This window comes from Phyllobates terribilis, unplaced genomic scaffold (genome assembly GCF_046119375.1).
Source record: "Phyllobates terribilis strain yellow unplaced genomic scaffold, ASM4611937v1 Scaffold_8__6_contigs__length_399053987, whole genome shotgun sequence".
Taxonomy (NCBI): domain Eukaryota; kingdom Metazoa; phylum Chordata; class Amphibia; order Anura; family Dendrobatidae; genus Phyllobates; species Phyllobates terribilis.
This window is the reverse complement of record NW_027362768.1, coordinates 318,392,904-318,414,921: the sequence shown is the minus strand read 5'-3', so window position 1 is coordinate 318,414,921 and position 22,018 is coordinate 318,392,904. Positions and strand designations below refer to the sequence as shown.

The 22,018-nt window shown below is 39.6% G+C and overlaps 1 protein-coding gene across 3 annotated transcripts in view; it reads right to left on the bottom strand.

The window, feature by feature from the left end:
- The window catches only part of CACNA2D3 (calcium voltage-gated channel auxiliary subunit alpha2delta 3), a 1,591,404-nt gene that overhangs the window by 518,232 nt on the left and 1,051,154 nt on the right, over positions 1-22,018 (bottom strand). For 2 of the 3 annotated variants that reach the window (XM_073644583.1, XM_073644584.1), the window contains one exon: positions 13,892-13,909. The exons of the other annotated variant lie outside the window; for it this stretch is intronic. In XM_073644583.1, coding sequence (XP_073500684.1) covers positions 13,892-13,909 — 18 coding nt within the window. The remainder of the gene's footprint in view (positions 1-13,891; positions 13,910-22,018) is intronic. 3 annotated transcript variants of the gene reach the window in all.

Sequence of the window (22,018 nt, the reverse complement as noted above, 5' to 3'; positions counted from 1 at the left end):
CAAAATTGGACGTGTCTCCATGATTTTGTGAATGGATTGGGAATGGATCCATAGACTATCAAAGATACGAGTGGTATCTGTGATAAACACAGATAACATTCATACGTGAAAATCGGATGTCTGAATGAGCCCTGTTTCTCAACTCCAGTCCTCAAGAGTAGAAATGAATGAACAGGCGGGGTTCGTACAGGACACCAAGTGTCCGGTGTTGAACTCCAAATACGGACTTCTCCTGAAAGTCTGTTTTACAGTTAGAGGTAGAGACAGTATCTTGCAGCTTCAAAGTTTGGGTCCCCATTGATTTGTAGGATGTTTGGGTTCAAGTTAAGATACAGTTCTGATACCCGAACCGAAATTTGGACTAAAGTTCGGACGAACCCGAACTTCCATGGGTCCCTCATTCCTATTTAAGAGCCACCAACAGATCATGTTTTCAGGATTTCCTTAGTAATGCCCAGGTGATAATTGTATCATCTGCACAGGAAATACTAAGGAAATCCTGAAAACATGATCTGTTGGTGGCTCTTGAGGACCGGAGTTGGGGAACATTGCCTTAAGGGAACACCTGTCAGTCTAGGGGACAGCCATGGGGAGAAGCTACCAGAGACCGGTCTAGGACTAGTCATGTGAGATGCCTAGTCCCCAGATGTTTTTTCTAAGCAATTTTTCTCTGAAATGCTGCAACTTTTCAGTATGAACGATACACTAATCACATGCAGCTCATGGCTTTACAGCATTAATTTAATGTCAGGTTATCTTTAACATGGTAGACATTGTTAACATTATGTAGAACAACAACAGAAAAAGATCAATCAGCAGCAGTTAACCTGCTTGCTGACTGTTCCGAGGTAGCAGGAAAACTATTAGACTATGGAAAAACGCTGCATGTAAATAAACACCAATAGTTTTTTTTAATGCTTTTATAATTAGTCTATAACATTTTTGGAAATGTTGTGAGTCAGCGATAGTAAAAAATCCTCTCTAGTTTCTTCTATATAGTTACAGGTAGAGAGCGTTAGTTTAAGAGCACATGTGTAACACAAAGTTCTGAAACCCCATAAACTGCACATTATTTTTAATCCTTGGTGACATAAAATGTAGCACTTCAAAGTGTAACAGGTAAATGAAGCGAAGCATGATACATGATGCTTTACAACTGCTGAAATATGAGAAGTAAAAAGGACAAAACATTACTTACATAAGGTAAAGGATGACAGCACGTTACTTACATAAGGTGAAGGATGACAGTACGTTACTTACATAAGGTAAAGGATGACAGCACGTTACTTACATAAGGTGAAGGATGACAGTACGTTACTTACATAAGGTAAAGGATGACAGGTGGGGGGGGGGTGTCAGCAATTTTATGGAAGCAGAAAAAAGCCAGTTGGATTTTTTTCACATGGATTGGAGACAAGATCTCGATTTTGATTTGCATATACTAAACAATATTAACCCCATAAATACGTGAAATGCTTCATGTGGGTGTAGACAACTTATGGTATTCAATTAAAGCTGGTGTGGAATTACAAGTGTATCAAAAACCTTTGCTGGGACTTTTAGTATAAATGCTAAATAAACAAAGTTGATATCAATAAGGCCTGACAAATAAAGTAGAGTGGCGGGAGAAGCAGTCTTGGTGCACCATCATTAAAGATCAATATGATGAACGTCATTCATCTGAGTTCCCCCTCTATCCCATGCTATATTGTATCGTAAAAATTGGAAACAAATGGGTTAACCTGCGCTGCTGTCAAAGGATGATGAGAAGACAAGAATCCAATTCTGATGTTTATTGGTCAACGCGTTTCGAAGTTTCAAACTTCTTCATCAGTTCAAACCATGGTAGTTTGTCCTAATGAGGAAGTTTGAAACTTCGAAACCCGTTGACCAATAAACCGAAGAATTTGATTCTCTTCTTACCGTCTCACAGCAGCTCAGGTTAACCATTTGTTTCCAGTTTTTATTATTCCCTCCTTGTGGGTCTGCAGAAGCTTAAGTCTTTTTCAGTAGTTGTGTGCACAAAACCTGATGAGGTGACCACGTTTGTTCCAACATTTACCCAGATAAGACCCTATTGCGTTTTTGTCCCTTCCAGCTCCATCTATTTAAGCTACATTGTATATTAGACATATTTTCCATTTCTTTTCTTTTCATATTATCTGCATTGTATAGTCTATATCTAAAATGCATCTGTAAAGGGAATGTCTGGTTAAAACAAGTTATCACCTATCAATAGGAGAGGTGATAACTTCCTAATCAGTGGGTGTCCAAACCTGTGACCCACATGCTTTGCAGATAGGGAATTTTTATCCCCATTACGAAATGGAGTGGCAGGTCGTATACCTGACTGCCGCTCCATTCATTCTCTTTGTGGCAGAGCACTGCGTTCAGCAACCCTATAGGGAATGAATGGAGTGGTGGTCTAGCATGCACAATGTTGCTCTATTCTAATGAGGATAAAAGTTCCCTATTCTGCCAATCAGTGCAAGTCACAGAGGTTGGACACCCACCAATCAAATGTTATCATCTATCCTGAGGATAGGTGATAAAATATTTTAACTGGATAAGACCTTTAAGCCAGTCACACCACATATGATCATGCCCCCCACATTTATCTAACCATGAAGTTATCTCCACTTTTCCCTTTTCTGTAGTGTTAGACTTAACACTAAATATTCTTCTTATCACCACTGCAGCCCTCCGTTGCTGTCTTAGAAGGGATCATGTATAGAGAACTTAAAAATTTGGCATTCATATCAGACAGTTGCTGTCTGGTGCTAAACGCCGAAGACGGACTTTCCCTGGAAGTTCGTAGCAATGTTCAGAGTTCCGGCAGAAGTCCACTGCAGGAGAGAGTGAGAGATGGGTTCGGTTTCTGGTTGAAGTTTGGGTACTGTACTGGAACCCGAACCAAACTTTGAAATAAAGTTCGGGTCCGGTACCAGAACCCAAACTTCCACCCATCCATTCATCCTTAATCATGTACTGTACTACATACAGTAGATATGAATTAGGCAGGCACAATAAATGCTACTTATGTGCAAACAAGAGACCAATATATTGAAAACGCAACACATCATAAACTACTAGTGAACATCCAAAAGAAATAGGGAAAAATCTTTATTGATACATGAATATATAGATTATATGGCCTATACGTGGTGTGTTTCTTTTCTCTACATAGTTACATTAGGAGGGATCATGTTTCACATACTGGGCAGCAGATAGTGTAGATCCACTGAGTAGAGGAACAGCAGAGCAATTTGTCAATAGCAGATCTGCGTACTTTCCATTTATAGAAAGTGACTGTGCTATGTTCCCCCCCAACATTTTTATAGCTTATGCCATTAGGTAGAATACTTATTTGTGTGTCTATACATTAGGGACTTTCAAGTTTTTAGATCTTGTATAGGAGGGATCATGTTTCACATGCTGGGCAGCAGTTAGTGTAGATCAACTGAGAAGAGAAACAGAAGAACAATTTGTCAATAGAAAATGTGTGTTTTTTTAACTTAAAAAAAAAAACTAACTAACCGACTGTGCCACATTCTCCCAAACACTTTTATAGCCTGTGTCATTAGGTAGTATACTTCTCTGTGCATCTATATATTAGGGACTTTTACAATTTTACACCTTATATAAAGTTTTAAGACTATGTTCCTCCATTTACCACAATAGAGACTTTTAAATTATAAGCACAAGATGGGTAAATTACTCTGGACATCTGAGCTACAACTAGTAAAGATATAATTTCACAGAAGAGATTGGGCTACCATCAGCCATTTTGGTTGGCAGATAGCAGATACTTTTTGGGGTGCACAGGTGGCATGCACTGCTTATCAAGGCAGTTCTCATGGGTTACCTGTTTATACTGAAATTCTAGTAACATCCTTGTTTGCTTTTTAATATTGTACACCCAGTCTGATGAAGCAGATTACTGGACTCCTAAACGGTCACGTCAAATATTTAAAGGGAATCTGTCAACAAGTTTTTGCTGTGTAATCTAAGGACAGCATGATGTCGGGGTTAAAATACTGAATTCAGTGATGTGTCACTTATTAGGCTGTGGGCTGTTGTTTACTTACAGTAAAGGTTTTATCACCAGGGGATTATCACTGCCTGGACAACAGCTCACTCACCTCCTAGTCCGACTCTGCCCCCTCCTGTGATAAGCAGCTCACTATCAATAGACTATGTATATTCAGAGTCTGATTTGGGCAGGTTTAGCTTTATCAGCTCTGCTTTATGCTACATCTAAAAATTATGATTGTGTCACAACCCCTGCACCCAGTAAACTAAGTGATGCATCGATGGAATCAGGGTCTCTTTCCCTGAATTATATTGCTCTCGGATGACGTAGCAAAAACCTGGTGAAAGATTCCCTTTAAGCTGGACTGATCCTGAATAATTTTTAGTTCTTACACAGCAAATTAGCTCTCCGAGTGTGGTACATGAGTCTTACTCTTAGCAATGCTCTCTGTGCTGCAGCATTACCACCATTGTTTTCTATAATGTAATGACAAATTTACAATCTGGATCAGATCACAGCAGTTCACCTGAAACGTTTCGTAACACATGTGGGCAACATCCATTAACAAAATCTGTAATATTTGAACATTATTTTTTGTCGATTAGATGAAAGGGATACATATGGGAAACACATGCCCATTAGTTATGCCATTAAAGGGGAAGGGAATATATATATATATTTTTTCCTCTGTTTTCCCTTTGGGTCCTTCCATCTCTACCATCTGCACATATTGTAGCCTACACATGAGCTGTAATTTAGGATAAGAAGAAGGTTGTCTTCTTTTAATAAGCTACATCGTTTTAAGTTGCCATCAGGGTCAAGTAGCAACATATCAGTTGACTTTAGTGACGCAATGTCATATGTCAATATTCACTGAATTTCACTTGTTTCTTGGTATTTGATCACCCAAAATAGTACAAAAAATAGTTTTTATTGTTATGTAGAATTTACAATTGAAGTTGTCTGGTTTTCAAAACCCATTTAAAGGACATCTGAGTTAAAGGGAATCTATCAAAAGGTATGTGCTATGTAATTTGAGAGCAGCATGATGTAGGGGCTGAGACCTTGATTCCAGCGATGTGTCTCTTACTGGACTGTGAGTTTTTGTTTCAATAAAATCAATGTTTTATCATCAGGAGATTATCACTACAGGAGTAGGTGCCTCGTGCCTGCTGGTCCAACCCTGCGCCTCCCACTGTCCCACTGATTAGCAGCTTTATGTCAATATACAGTGTACACAGAAAGCTGCCAATCAGTGGTGTGGGCGGGATTATATAAAGCTCAGCATTCCGAGCTCTGCTACAGTCTACACAGGAGGCTGCCAATCAGTGGTGTGGGCAGGATTATACACAGCTCAGGATTCCGAGCTCTGCTACAGTGTATGCAGGAAGCTGCCAATCAGTGGTGTGGGCGGGGTTATATATAGCTCAGCATTCCGAGCTCTGCTACAGTGTACGCAGGAAGCAGCCAATCAGTGGTGTGGGCGGGGTTATTTATAGCTCAGCATTCCGAGCTCTGATACAGTGTATGCAGGAAGCAGCCAATCAGTGGTGTGGGCGGGGTTATATAAAGCTCAGCATTCCGAGCTCTGATACAGTGTATGCAGGAAGCAGCCAATCAGTGGTGTGGGCGGGGTTATATATAGCTCAGCATTCCGAGCTCTGCTACAGTGTACGCAGGAAGCAGCCAATCAGTGGTGTGGGCGGGGTTATTTATAGCTCAGCATTCCGAGCTCTGATACAGTGTATGCAGGAAGCAGCCAATCAGTGGTGTGGGCGGGGTTATATATAGCTCAGCATTCCAAGCTCTGATACAGTGTATGCAGGAAGCAGCCAATCAGTGGTGTGGGCGGGGTTATTTATAGCTCAGCATTCCGAGCTCTGCTACAGTGTATGCAGGAAGCAGCCAATCAGTGGTGTGGGCGGGGTTATATATAGCTCAGCATTCTGAGCTCTGATACAGTGTATGCAGGAAGCAGCCAATCAGTGGTGTGGGCGGGGTTATATATAGCTCAGCATTCAGAGATCTGCAGCATAGAAAATTGTGATTCTATCACAACTGCTGCACCCAGTAAACAAAGTGACACATCTCTAGAATCAGGATCTCTGTCCCTACATCATGCTGCTGTCAGATTACATAGCAAAACCTGCTGACCGAGTCCCATTAATAGAGAGGAGTCCCCGTTCAAGAACCTCAGAATACAGAATGGACACAAAGAGCATCGCTCGCTCCTGGAGGACCTGCCCTATCCTATATTAGACTTGGAATCCCATTGATTTCAATGGGCATTGAGTAATACTAATTCCCTCTATCGTGGCGCTCCAGACAATGACTCTGTGCCCACTGCGGACGTGCTAACTAAATTAACACAGTTTTCGGTGATAATTCATGTGCAGTCAGAATGGAGGAATTCGGACAAATCCCCATTTTTACGACACTCATGTGGACTGACCAAAATACATTTTCTGATATGTATGCATTTTATATGTCTTATTGGCAATCTTGTCTATAGGACGATAGTATTTCTTTTTTTTTTGAATATCCAACGAGGGACTTATTTTTTGCTCAAATATTATTGGATATGTTTTACCCAATTCCTGTTGGATGCCATAAATTGATTTTGTATGAAAAATACATTTTATTGGTTTGGTCACATTTTGAATGCTTGAGTTACTGAAGGGTATAGTAAACATGATGAAGACTCCAGCATTGATCGATACATGATATCTACTGTATGTAGTGTTGGGAAGAAAAGAAACCATGTTTTTGGATGCTGGCAAAGTTTTTCTTTAACTTAAAGGAGGTCGGTACAGTTGCAGAGTTATCAAACTTGTGCAGTTTTTTTTTTTATATAAGTGGTAAAAACAAAAAAGGTGGAAATTTGTAAAAAACTAAATTTCGTTTGTGTTGCCATTATCCGAGACCTGTAACATTTTAATTTTTTACATTCATATTGTGTTAGGTGAGCTAACATGATTAGTTGTTTTCTGGATATATGATGTTTTGATCGCTTCTTATTGCATTTTTGACAGAGTTGTGGCAACCGAAAAACCGCAATTCTGGCATTTTACCGATCAAGTTAACTAAGTTTATATTGGCATCCCGATGAGGAAACCCCTTTAATGGTGACCTCCCTGTCATTTATCAGATTAGTCAGTGAGATTAGACCTCAATTTCAGAATTATGGGCAATATGGATCCAACGCACTACTCATAACTCTGTAAGGGCAGGTGCAGACGAGTGCGAGCCAACAAAACATCGGATCGCACTCGTCTCTATATTATTCTATGGGGCTGTGCACGTGTCTGATTTTTTTCCACAGACCGAGGGGAAAAAAATCTAAGACATGTCCAATTTTGATCTGAGTGTCAGCTCAAAACTGGCAAATCAAGTCCGTGAAAAAACGTCGGACTGCACTCAGATGTAATTCGAGTGCAGTCCGATTTTCATGGACTTGCAGAATAGAGAAGGTAGAGACCCTTTTTTTCTCTCCATGTCTGAGAAAAATTGATACCGCTCTGATCAGAATAACCAGACTGATTTTTTCTGCTGGAGAGAAAACGGTGGTGTGACGCTACCCTTACTAGAAATCTCTGATATCCTAAATAAAGCTTCATTCACTTGCATTGTGTTTTTACATCCTTTAATGCTGTCACAATCATTCGTTTTATATTCTCAGATGTCATCATTTATTTCATTGCCGTTCAGCACAATATAAAATTAATTTCTTTTTTTCTGATGGTTGAATTGCCTGATGTAACCTCTTGTGGTTTGGTCTCGATATTTCTGAACACATTTTATTACTGTCCTATTTGTCTATCTTTATTGTAGCGGGATTTTCTTTTTTGAAGTTTTATTATTATTTTTAATGTTGGGAGCATATTTTTTTACATAAAGCCTAAAGCTCCTCATCTGGATTATGTTTTACCTTATTAAACAGCTTCACAAAAAAAGAAAGGTTGCAGACTTTTGGTGACATTTCCTTTTACTTAAAGGGGTTGTCCACTACTTTAGCATTGATGGCCTATCCTTAGGATAGGTCATCAATGTCTGATCGGTTTAAACATATCACCGAGCAGCTGTAAATACTCGGTGCTCGCCCGAGCATACTCGGCGAAAGGGTTAACAGAACATACTCGCTCAACACTAGTCATCATGAAAGGGTAAATTGAAAAGTGCTTGCAAAAACTAGTAACGTTGCAATTTACCTTTTCGTTAAAAATCCTTTCCATTCTCAAGAAGGAAAGTGTTTCTAATTCTTTTGTGTACTGATTGTTGATTATTTTTCCAGCCATCTTTACTGTCTAACAGCAGTGGTTTCCTAGATTAGAATTGCAGCACTTACAAGCTATTTACTACTGAGCTTTCAAGCCGCCACTGCTACTGTCCAAGGACAAATGGGCATGACCGCTTTTATTTCCATCTCAAAAAATGGTCCAGTTATGCTGCTTAGACCCTGATTAGAGTTTGATCAGAGTGGGATCCGATTTTCTCTGAGAAAGAGAAAAAAAAAGTTTCTCCACGTTCTCCATTCCGTCAGTCCATGACAATCGGACCGCATTTGGATGGCATCCGAGTGCAGTCTGATTTTTTTCTATGGATCCATAGATTTACATTGCCGACTTTGATCAGACACCCGGATCAAAATCGGACATGTGACCAAATGGTCCAAGGAAAAGAATCCGACATGTGCACAGCCCCATTGAATAACATGTCTACGAGTGCTCTATGTCAAAACTACGGATAGCACTTGTCCTTCGTGTGCACAAGCCCTAACAGTGGTGGCCAGTTTCCAGTTTCCTAGATTAGGATTACAGCTAGTGATGAGCGAACATCCTCGTTACTCGAGATTTACGAGCATGCTCGGGTGTTTTTCGAGTATCTGCAGCATGCTCGGGTGTTATGTCTGAGTCACACCATGCACATGATTTGCGACTGTTTGACCGCTTTAATACATGTGAAGAATGCCTGTTTCTTAGGCATTCCTCACATGTATTAAAGCTGTCAAACAGTCGCAAATCATGCACACAGAGTGACTGAAACACAACACCCGAGCACGCTGAAGATACTCGGCAAGCACCCGAGCATGCTCGCCGAAAGGGTTAACAGCACTTACAAGCTCTTTGCTATAGAGCATGCAAGCACTGCTCTAGAGGTGGTCAGATTGCTAGATCCAGCCGATGCTGCTGGTCTGATATGTCAATCAATCAGGAGTTAACCACTACTCCATGGCAAGCAGAAAACCTGGTGGCTCCTGAACAGCAATGTTATACAACTCCTTGGACTTTTTTTAACCAAAATAACAAGCGCAAGTCCCCATATTACTTCACCTTTGGATGACACCATATTGTCCTTGTGATAAGTAGCTGAGATCTATACACACTTTTTTTGTGGAATATCGTCTCCATCACTGACACCAATGTCGATGAGACCAATCACAAACTGCACACACAATGCGTACGAAGACACAGTAGCGAAGAAGGAATACACATGGTCCTGCCTTGAAGACATTGAGCTGAGCTACTACATGACAACAAATCTGAAGCTTTACAATTGAGTATACCATGTAAAATGCATCGTATGGCGCAGCTCGTTTCGAGAAGAATTCCATACTACGCGGAGAATGAAATGAAACTGGCCACAGAGATCGAAGTAAATATGGTCTAGACATCCAAGACGATGTCGATAGAAAAATAACATTTCAAGAAATCAAAGAAAATCCACTGAAAATCCTGACAAGTTTGGTCATCATATGTTTAAATACATATTTTAATTTTCTATCTCAATCACTGTTATTCCCACCCTGGAACGTGAAAACTTTCTATTGACAGCAAATCTAAACTGTAGTTCGTCTTGGTGTAAAAAGAAATTAAAATTTTTACAGAGCGACTATGATTTTTCCAAGTCAACTAAAATCTATTTGCATAGGTAATTGAGTTTCAGTCGATCAATAGTAAAGGGGTTTTGACCAATTCTAGTATTTTCTGACACATCAGAGTATTTGTTAAAAGCTCACATTGATGGCTGGGAGCAGGTACCTCCACTAATGTCCAGAATGAAGATATTCCAGACCCTGTTTTCTGAAAATGAATGTTCTCACATTAAAAATGCTAATTGCCTTTTCAGAGAGGAAGAGGACTAGAACTCTAGCGCCACCTATTGGAAGTAGCAATCCTAAAAGTCAATATCGACCCTTTAACAAGCCTTGTCATATGACTTAGGATAAAAGCAAAATCAGAATCTCAATTTGCAGACACGGTGTTTCAGGGTATTGTCCCAGTTCAAAGTATGAGATCTGATTTGGCTAGGTAAGAGGCTGTGGACTGGGGTCTAAGGGGTAACGTTTCTCCTTGTGAAGAGTGAGAAGCCAGGCCTGGCATGCCAGAGTGAGCAGACTTGTAGTCCATGCAATGCTCCTCTAGGAAATTAAATATGAAAATTGCCTCTGCTGAGAGGAAGAGGACTAGAACTCTAGTGCCACCTATAGGAAGTAGCAATCCTAAAAGTCAATATTGACCCTTTAACGAGCCTTGTCACATGACTTAGGATAAAAGCAAAATCAGAATCTCAATTTGCAGACATGGTGTTTCTGGGTGTTTCCCCTCATCAGTGCAAAGTATGAGATCTGATTTGGTTAGGTGAGAGGCTCTGGACTGGGATCTAAGGGATAACGTTTCTCCTTGTGGAGAGTGACAAGCCAAACCTGGCATGTCAGAGTGAGGAGACTTGCAATGCTCCTCTAGGAAATTAAATATGCAAATTGCCTCTGCTGAGAGGAAGAGGATTAGAACTCTAGTGCCACCTATTGGACGTAGCAATCCTTAAAGTCAATATTGTCTCTTTAATGAGCATTGCCATATGATTTAGGATAAAAGCCAAATCAGAATCTCAATTTGTAGACATGGTGTTTCGGGGTATTGCCCCTCGTCAGTGCAAAGTATGAGCTATGATTTGGCTAGGTGAGAGGCTTAATTCTGGGATCTAAGGGGTAACGTTTCTCCTTGTTGAGAATGACAAACCAGGATTGCTACTTCTAATAGGTGGCACTAAAGTTCTAGTCCTCGTCCTCTCTGAAGAGGCAATTTGCATATTTAATTTCCTAGAGGAGCCTGCATGGCATATTTAAGTCTCCTTACACTGACATGCCAGGCTTGGCTTGTCACTCTCCACAAGGAGAAATGTTACCTCTTAGATCCCAGTCTTAAGCCTCTCACCTAGCCAAATCAGAGCTCATTCTTTGCACTGACGAGGGGCAATACCCTGAACATCGTGTCTGCAAATTGAGATTCTGATTTGGCTTTTATCCTAAGTCATATAACAAGGCCCGATAAAGAGTCGATATTGACTGTTAGGATTGCTACATCCAATAGGTGGCACTAGAGTTCTAGTCCTCTTTCTCTATGAAGAGGCAATTTGCATATTTAATTTCCTAGAGCAGCATGCATGGCCTATAAGTCTCCTCACTCTGACATGCCAGGCCTGGCTTGTCACTCTTTACAAGGAGAAATGTAACCGCTTTGATCCTGTTCTTACATTGAAATTAATAGGTGTTACAAACAAAAAAAACAAACAAACAAAAGATGAATTAATTTGCTTTGGTGGCATTTTCTCTTTTGAAAAATTTTTGAAAAATTTCCTAATTAGGAGCTGTATTTCCTTTATGTAATACATCTGAGGCTGAAAAAGTAAATGCTATTAAAAGTAAAGTTGTCCAAAGTAAAGAAAAGAGAGAAAAAATATAGACGTAACGCTACATATCCATGAATTGTGATAGATACTGCAGGTTAGCTTCATTAATGTGAATGTAAAAGACCAAACTTAACCTGTAGCAGCCATTGATTTTTTAAAAAAGTATTAAAATTAAAACAAAAAAAATTAAAAACTTTAAATTATTTTAACCTTCTTTATGGCTTTATAGTAGGGTGGTTGCTTGTCAACAAAAAAGCTAGTAAAAAAGTTTTTCACAACTTAATAACTCAGGAGTATGTGACTTCGATTGACTTCTGAAGAGTCATGGCCGCTATTTTATACCCTCTGCTGAAAATTGGACTTTCTGGTTTGGACCATCAGTTCTCAGTTCTCAAAAATACTCTATATAAGCTTTAGTCATGTGTAACTGACATGTTAAAAAGTACTATATGCAGAAAACCCTTTTAAATTGTGTACATATTGTGTGTATGTTAACCTCTCAAACAAATGTCAAGTGACAACTTACGGGGTAGGTTGGGTGAAAATGGAGAAGGTGTATGATGAGAGATATTTTTGCAGTAACTTGTTTTTGTGACTGTACAGACATATATGACGTGATACACACAATGTGACATATTTACCCATATGTATGCATATAACCAAAATGGGGCTCATTCAGTAACACTGGAAGATATTTATTGAACTTCTACAGTGGAAAAATCCTGTAGCCTATAATATCCAGCCAGATTCTAACACATTTTTTATTATAAAAAAAAGAGTTAAATTAAAATGTTTAAACCTAGAGGAAAATTTGGAACTGAGCCTGAGAGCTCAGCAACATCCAAAAACTCTTGATCGACCAAAGAAAAAGAGGAATCCTAGAGGTGGAACCACCTTTGAACATCTTGGAGAAGTGGTCAACAAGATATGAATCTTGGATGAGGCAATGTCAACCTGCCAGGCACATTGTTGTCATCAGTCCTAGCTGAAGGGTCCAACTTGGCAAGTATCCACAATGTAGGTAATAACTTGCTGATGGGTGGGTTTTTTACTTCTTGGACCTCTGTCGATCTTGAGAATGGGGCTCTGAAGTTTCTCATTATCTAGAAAACTGCTATATGGGGATAGTCCAATGGTTGACTATCTCCAATGCGTTGTAGTCACTCAACAATCAGCCAGTCATCACCTATCCAGTGGATAGGTGATAACTTGCTGAGTTAGGAACATCATTTCAAGGTGTCCGCACATCTTAAATAGCTCTTGACCAAATGCTCATTGGCCAACAGTAATTTCTTCTGGCTGCCCCATACACAAGCCAACTATTCAAGTGTTGTATTTTTGGAAAAATAAGGTAAGCCACTAGAAGAAAAGGGATGGGTATTGAAATTTAATATTACCAATCCTTCTTGCCCTCAACGTCATCATAGTCAGAGAGTCTATAAAACCCCTTTAATATTAGGTGTTCACCAAACTTGGCATTTTTGGCCAAAATTAATTTGATGTACAAAGGATTCTCTAGTCTTCAACTTGCACTAATCTAAAAGTTTGACCACTCCCATGTTTTCTTCAATAAAGTCCCATTTAGTATGTTTCATCATGTCTTCTAAAAAATAGGGAATATCCTAAATGGGAAAATGATTGGTAGAATCTGACTGGACGCCATATTCCATTTTGCAATTTGTCATTCAACAAGTCCCATTGTGTTATATATACATATTGTGACACACTGTAGCAGTTATGGTATAAGGCTGAAGTTACGGACAGAATTAGTCTACAACATGAGATCCACATGTATTCTACCCAGATGACGCATAGACCAATCCTTAGAACAGTGGAGACCAAGTTATACAGCTTTCACTAGCCAGTGCTAAATCTTAAGACACCTTATGATATACTATAAGGTCCCTTGTATTTTAGCACTGAACAGGAGTCAATTTCAACACTGTTTGCTTTGCAATTTCTAAATAAAATAATGCCCAAAAACAGATGTACTATGTATTGGCGCAGACTAATTCCTTAAGATTGAGAGTGCGGGTTTCTTGAGCAAACACCATTGAATGTGATGTTGACCTTGGTACCACTGTACTAAGTGTGTAGCACTGCACACATGCACAAACGTTAAATGTTTTACTCGATGAAATATTAACAGAATTATTATTTTTTCTTTACCTTTTGAGCCTGAGGGAGCTGAAAAAACAGAAACAACAAAACAAAAATTCATTTAGTGTAACTAAATTTCTGCAGATCTTTATTACCACGATAGTTGTCGATTCTGGTGTCAATTCTGTTGCAGCATCTGCATATACACCAATGAGGTCAGTATCATATATGTCCGTAGAGTCTAGCACTATTCGCAGTGCCATAGTCAGCTTTTTCTCAAATTCGTAATACCATAAGATCAGTAAGGACCACTTGGCTGGACTGAATGAGCATCCATATCCATCCGCCATACATATACTGAAATGGTCAAATGATGCTTTGTCTATTGTAGAAGAGAATGCCTCTTCATTTAACACAGACTTGTGTATACCCCTCCCATTCTGGTAGAAAGAAAGATGACACCACTATCAAAAATAGCCAGCCACTGCAGGAAATAAGCAATCAAACCAGGGACAAAAGCTTTACAAACAAGAAATATTTTCATTTAGCTGTCATGGAAAAGGAGATTTGGGAAGAATTAACAAATAAAAGGTTTCAAACAGCAGGTGAAATAGGTATTGAATATGTCTCATTACCAAGGTGCCACACAAGAAACATCTCATGATCAGTAAAACCAGTGAGCTGTCTCAAGCCCTTCGCAACCTTATTGTTGCAAAACATACTGACAACATTAGTTACAAAAGAATTTCTAAACTACTAAAGGTTCCAGTGAGCACTGTTGCGGCCATAACTCAGAAGTGGAAAGAACATGTATTTCCCATAAACCGGTCATGATCGGGTACTCCCCAAAAGATTTCAGACAGAGAAGTGAAAATAATTATTAGAAGAGTTGTTCAAGAGCCAAGGACCACCTGTGGAGAGCTACAGAGAGACCTGGAATCATGAGGTACATTTGTTTCAAAGAAAACAATAAGTAATGCACTCAACCAACATTGTCTGTATGCACGCTCACCATGCAAGACTACATTTCTGAACAAAAAGCATGTTCAAGCGCGTTTAAAGTTTGCTCAACAACATTTAGAAAAGCCTGTGAAATACTTTGAGAATATAGTCTGGTCAGAGGAGACCAAAACTGAACTCTTTGAATGCCATAATACACACCATGTTTGGAGGCCAAAAGATACCATATAATACCCCAAAAACACCATACCAACAGTGAAGTTTGGAGGTGGGAACATTATGCTGTAAGGCGGTTTTTCAGCATACGGCACTGGCAAACTTCACATGAATGAAGGAAGGATTAATCGACAAATGTACCGAGACATTCATGTTAAAAATCTGCTGTCATCTACCAGGATGATGAAGATGAAATGTGGGTGGACATTTCAGCAAAACAATGATCCCAAACACACAGCCAAGGAAACTCCCAATTGGTTTCAGAGAAAGAAAATAAAGCTGCTAGAATGGCCGAGTCAATCAACTGACCTGGGTCCAATAGAAAATGTATGGAATAAGCTAAAGCTCCGAGTTCATAGGAGGAGCCCACGGGACCTTCAGGATGTGAGAAGTGTTTGTGTGGAAGAATAGGCCAAAATCTCACCTGAGCAATGCCTGCGACTAGTTTCTCCATACAGGAGGCATCTTGAAGCTGTCATCATCAACAAAGGCTTTTGCATGAAGTATTAATTACTTTTCAGCAAGCGTGTTCAATACTTTTTCCTTGTGGCATTTCTCATTATTACACATAACTTAATTTATGGACATTTATGGTTTGATTTCTTTGCCTATGTGGATTGGATGGGTTGTTACCGACACCTGGTGAAAATTTCATGTCAATAGCGTCTATAGAAATATATTTACTTAGAAAATTAGTGACATATTCAATACTTATTTCACCCGCTGTATCCACATCAATTAACTCAGTATTCATATCCGACATACATATATTATGTTGCTATGAAAATAATATAAATCGTTTATAGGATATAACTAAAAAGCCTGTAAAAGGTTGATTCTATTTTTGTCTAAAGGGAACTTTGTTCTGAATTGTAGGCGACGGGATGGCACAATATAAAAATATTAAAAAGTGGATTTTTTAATTTTGGAATTTAGAATCTGTCACCAGGTTTTCTATATGTAATCTGAGAGCAGCATGACAGAGACTCTGCTTCCAGCAATGTGTCACTTGCTGGTCTGCATGCTGTCATTTTGATACAATGATGCAGATTTAGTAGTTCTCTGTATGCTGAGCCCTGCATAATCCCACCTACATCCCTGATTGGCAGATTTCTATGGACACTATACATTGACAGAATGCTGCTCATCAGTGCTGGGGTCGGGGTTACACAGAATAGTGGACTATAAAGCACGAGACACCTAGCACTGTAACAATAATCTCCTGCTGATAAAATACTTATTTTATTGAAACAACAGCACACAGCCTAGTAAGTAATCAGTGCTGCTCTCAGATTACATAACACAAACCTTCTCACATATTCCCTTTATTGCAAACCTATTTACTTTTTGTTCTTCCAGAACATCAGAATTGAACAGATTTATGTAGGTTTGTGGGAAGGAATCAAATATAACTTGTATTTTATTGATCCTTCTATTCTTGGAAGTCCAGTAGGTGGTCCTATTCAGCGAGTGACAGCCTTCCTCTTATCTGTACATACATAAGGAGTCATAGAATCATAGAATGTTAGAGTTGGAAGGGACCTCCGCGGTCATCGTGTCCAACCCCCTGCTCAATGCAGGATTCACTAAACCATCTCAGATAGATGTCTGTCCAGCCTCTGTGTGAAGACTTCAATTGAAGGAGAACTCGCCACCTCTCGTGGCCGCCTTTTCTACTCAGTGATCACCCTCACTGTCAAAAAAGTTTTTTTCTAATATCTAATCTGTATCTTCTCCATCTAATTTGTATCTTCTCCCCTTCAGTTTCATTCCATTGCTTCTCGTGTATAACCATCTGTTACTGATATGGTCTGCCCACTGGCCTCCTAAAACTAGGGATTTATAGCAATAAAGTACAAACTATTGAACAGGTGCCTATAAAAAAAATCAATATATTTGGCTCCTCGAATGCTGCAACATGTTTCTTGCAAGTCAGATTGCATTTCAATGTGACAATTCCCTTTAAAAAGGATTTATTGTCATAGCCAGTAACGACATCCCATTAGCAGATGACATCACTTGTTAACTAGTTTGATTCTGACCATAGGATCCCCCGCTAAAGACCCTGTTCCATGGTTGTAGTTTGCTTAAAAACACAGACTGTGCTTTACTCACTCAACCTAGGTCCAGCGCTGAGTCTTCGCCACTGCTTCTGGTGTCTCTTAATGTATGTCACGTCAACTGCACTGCAGCCAATCAGTGAGCTCAACGGCTCTGCCCTTGTTGATGGCATGATGCTCAGAGCTAAGTGATTGACTGCAGCGCTGTGTGCGTCAGTGATGCAGACAAAAATACGGTGGCAGAAACTCAGTGTTGGATCCACTGAGAAAGAATAAAGCGCAATATGTATTTTTAGAGAAAACTTCAGATGGAGAACAAAAAGGACAAGGGTTTCCAAAAATGGAAAATCCCTGTAATCATTGCAGAGTGCTCCCATCCTTTAATTTCATAACTCCTTAAAATAGGACTAAAATGAAAAACATTTTTTTAATATAATAAAAATAGATTATTTTAAGTTAAGTAGTAATCTAAAGTTCACAAAAAGTTGCACACACAGCAACACATAGTTACACCACAACGATCGAAGGTCTTAAAGTTTGCTGGCCAACTACCCCCTATATTGAAATCCTTTGTAAAAGTTTAGCACGACCATTGGGGCAGTATCACCTTCCTTCACCATGTTCTAATTTTTTGGGGGTCAGTCTCATCAAAACCACTCTAATAAAAATTATTCCATTAATTAAAATTCTTTTGAGTCTCCAAAAGCAGAGGCCATTGGGTAGATCCCTGCCATCTTATTTGGCATTGACCTCATGGCTTGATGATCCAACTTTTCAAAGAAGATGGAAGCCCTAGTACGTGAATAAAGAACTTGCTTTCACATGACAATTTATAAAAGTTATGGCACGTATGATGTTTTCTAACATATTGTGTCCCATACCTTTACTTTGCTTGAGTTGCCTACAAGCAAAACGAGGTGGGACCATGTTGTATCTAAGCAAGAATTTGTTGATGGGTAACATAGTGGCTCTGTGCTAGGCTCCTAGGATTAAATTTATTGAAGGGAAATATCTACATGGAGTTTGTGTGTTCTCCCCAAGTTTCATTGGGACTCCTGTCCCACTTCAGAACCATGCTAGTCTTGAAGTTTAGATTTTGAGCCCCACTGGCAACAGGAACCATCATGTCTGTGATGATAATCTCTGTACATTGCTTCAGACAATGTTGGTGCTTTTTAAATAAATAAAAAAAATCTGGAAATGAAGTGTGTGAGGTGAGAATGCTTAATTGGTGGTCACATGGTAGAATTCCTACTAAATGTGGCAGCGACATAACTTGAAGTTTGTGGGATCCAATACAAAGTCTCCAACAGTGCTCCCAACTATTGCAGGTCTTTAATAGTATTCATCTTTTCATAAGGGCCAAAGGAAACCTTTGGGCAGCCCAAGTTCCAGGGCTTAAGTGCGATTTCAACCCCTACACCTATTATAGTTATGCCCCTGGAAATTGACCATGAAACCCCCATAACAATCTCTATTTTGGGAAGCAATGCATATGTAATGTTTAATTTGGGGCATGTGGGACTTAGGTGGCCAGTCTCTTGCACTTGAATCTTCTCAAGTAGTTGCAAATAATATGAAGATCCAGTAGCTGCTGTTCCTCTGGAGGTGTTCTTTAGCATTAAGTCTGTCTATAGTTAGTCTTCTCAACCTTTTTCTTCTTAACTGTAGTCTGAATCAATAGCAAAAGTGGGACATTGACAATGCAGCTATACTAATGGCCACAGTGCCAGCCACCATGTGTCCAGCATCAACCACAGGGTCTAGACTATCAGTCATGGTGCCAACAATTGCGATCATGACAACAGATAACTTCTCGATATAGACTGCACAGCTCTTCTGTTCTCATGATGGCTGCTGGTGGAGGAGCAGGTCATCAGAGCTGTCCTCTAAATAAAAAAAAACAGTAGAGTAGACTCCATAGTGGTAGATGTCATTTTTCTATATGGATTGGATGTGTTCACCAAGTGGATTCCTTTGGGGTTTTTCTAGACTGTTGCCCTGAGGGTGCTGCGGACAACTTTTTTTTTTCTGGTGGACAGACCTGGTCACAGATGATCCTCCATTGCCAACCTCAAAATCCTGTACCCAACACATTTGGAAAAATAAAGATGAAGTGGACAGCCTCATTAATTTGTAACCTACTGGTAATATTCAACTGCACAACCAGGATATCTGTGACATATCACTTTGTCCAGGGACTGATATATTGTCCTGCTGAACCTAGGATTCCTCAGTGTGATGCTTGGCTTCATGAAGAATCAATTGGTGTCTCACAAGTAAGGCCTACAATTTATGAAGAAATGGCCTACAGTTGTCAGTTAAGTTCTATTGATTCTCCGCAGGTGGCTGCATGTATCCAGCTTGTTCTGAAAACAGCGTGAAAGTTCTGTTCAATGCAATCAGTCTTATATGTCAGGTAAGGACTGAATCTTTCTCAGCAATGTCCTACGTGCCATAAATTCTATTTGCCGAGGGAATTATCTCAGAGCATTGAACCCTGAAAAAAGCACTGGGGACATCTTCAGCACTCCATGCCCCGGGCCATTTTAAAAATGTATTAAAGAACTGTCTGTTTAGTCTAAAAAGTCATTGTAATTCTCATAGTTACATGTCACACAGACAATGAAATTTCTAGAATATTACACCAGCTTTAACTGTGAAGGTGACTTTGGAGCCAGGGAGGAGAACCCCTAGACTTAGAGGTTGGCATCTTTTATTCAGATGGACATTTTATGGTTAAAGGCAGAGTTTAAAAGAAGAAATCTGTTCAGAGCTTTGTCGTGGATATAGCTGAAGAGAGAAAAATAAATCATCTCATACGATGAAAACTTTCTGAAACAGCCATAGTTCTAACCAAAAATGGAAGGGCAGTCTTGTCGGAGGTGCCAAGAGGCAGAGGATATTGAAGAATGGAAAATCTTGGTGGACTTCTCATGTAATCAGCAAAGTTGTGCATGATATTGCAACGCCAAGTTATAATTTTTTTAGGCAGTGGTGACAACGGACAAGTCAAAGGGCCATTATTGTGCATGATAACATACACACCCATGACTACAGGTAGACTTAGGTACCTTCAAATGCTGTAGGGTTGGAAGTACTCTTTGGGTTATGCCTTTCCTGTTGTTCTAGTTGAGCTTGGTCAAAATCGGATGGTATAAATTACATGCACATGGAGGAGCTGGTAATTGTCTCAGCTTGCGCGGTTATTGCCCTTGAGGGCTTAATTGTGGTAATAGTGATAATAGCGCCACATGCTTGTCAATATTGATGGTTGTCATATGGCTGTTTTTCTGGAAAATTGTTCATAAAAGTTTGTGTGGCTAAAAGAATTTCAGACAAATTATATTTTCTAAGTTCTCTAAAGGAAATAAAGTTTATTAAAATGCTATTTTTATAAAAATTTGGTTAATAAAAACCATGATTGAACTTACCCAAGCACCGTCTTGTGTTTCTGTGAATTTAGCAACAAATAAATAATCCAGCTTCGTTGGGGTTCTTCATATAAAGTGTGCAAACTTTATTTCAAAGAATAAAAATTCATATACAAATGCACTTGTGAAATGGCTAACGTATGTCGAATTTGCATCCATATTCATGGCGCAATCTACTTCTGTGGTTTTATTGCAGAACAACATTATATGTTATGTTGTCTGATGCTTTTACGGAGATGGCAGTGGTGTCTTAACCCTAGAACGCATACCTGGGGCCTCGCAGGCCCGCCCTGTTAATTGTTTTCTATTTTCTGCAAGATTACTTTAGTTAGAATTTTGAAACTCTAGATATTCCTCAGGTATATAGTTGTTTGTCATTTTTGTTTGAGTTATTCCATGTTATTTGCACACGAGCCTAAAAGGCCCCAGGTATGTGAAAAAGTAGATTTTTATGGTCATGCATTCTAGGGTTAACGCAGATCCGTTAGGTAGAGAGAAGCAAAAAGATTCAAACTTCAATGGTCTTGCGTCGACTTTGGTCCTCCATGGCAGCCCAATCAGAGCAGTATTCATTAAAGAGACTGTCCACTACTTTAGCACTGATGACCTATCTTTAGGCTAGGTCAACAATGTCTGATCGGTCGGGGTCCGACACCTGGCACCCCCACCGATCAGCTGTTATCGGTGTCGGTGGCAGCGGCCGCCAGCTGTAAGTACCCACTTTCAGAGCTGGTCCATCTTCTAATAGTGGCCGCCACAAGGTAGTTTCAAATGAATAGGAGGCAGATGTGTAGTACTCTGCGGTAGCGACTAACAGAAGACAGCTAGCTCTGCAAGTGAGCACTTCCGGTCAGTGGCCACCGCCGATGACACTAATAACAGCTGATCTACTGGGGTGTCGGACCACGACCGATCAGACATTGATGACCTATCCAAAGGATAGGTCATCATTGCTAAAGTAGTGCACAGTCTCTTAAAGGTAATCTTCAGTCTATCATCTTGAGTGCTTCTGCTGATTACTATGACCTAGTAAGTGTCAGCGGTGCCCTGGATGCCAGGCCAATCATTGCCAACACAAAAGTAAACACTGCTTTTGTCATACTGCTGCAACAGAGGATAGAAATAAATGCTGGACCAGGTTAATTGGAATCTGTTTTCTAAACTCTACTGTTAGGTGATTTATGTCGCCCACTGGAAGCAATATATGATAAAGAGAAAAATATAGAGCTCTATGATATATAGGTTTACATGAGTTGGAGCTGGGGTAAAAAGTAAAGTAAATCCAGGGAAGGACAGTGAGAGTCATATTTACAAACCCACACAAACTTCTTAAACTGTGTTCAGTGAAGGCTGTCAATCAGCCTATGTGGGTGGAGTAATCAAGACTCTTACTGTCTCTTCAAAGAGTCCTGTTACGCAGCAGAATAAAAAATATTTATCTCAACCTCTTGTGATTAGTTCATTGTTGACCTACAGATATGTCATCAATCAAAAACATCTTTTTTTTATTTTAACACAACATAATC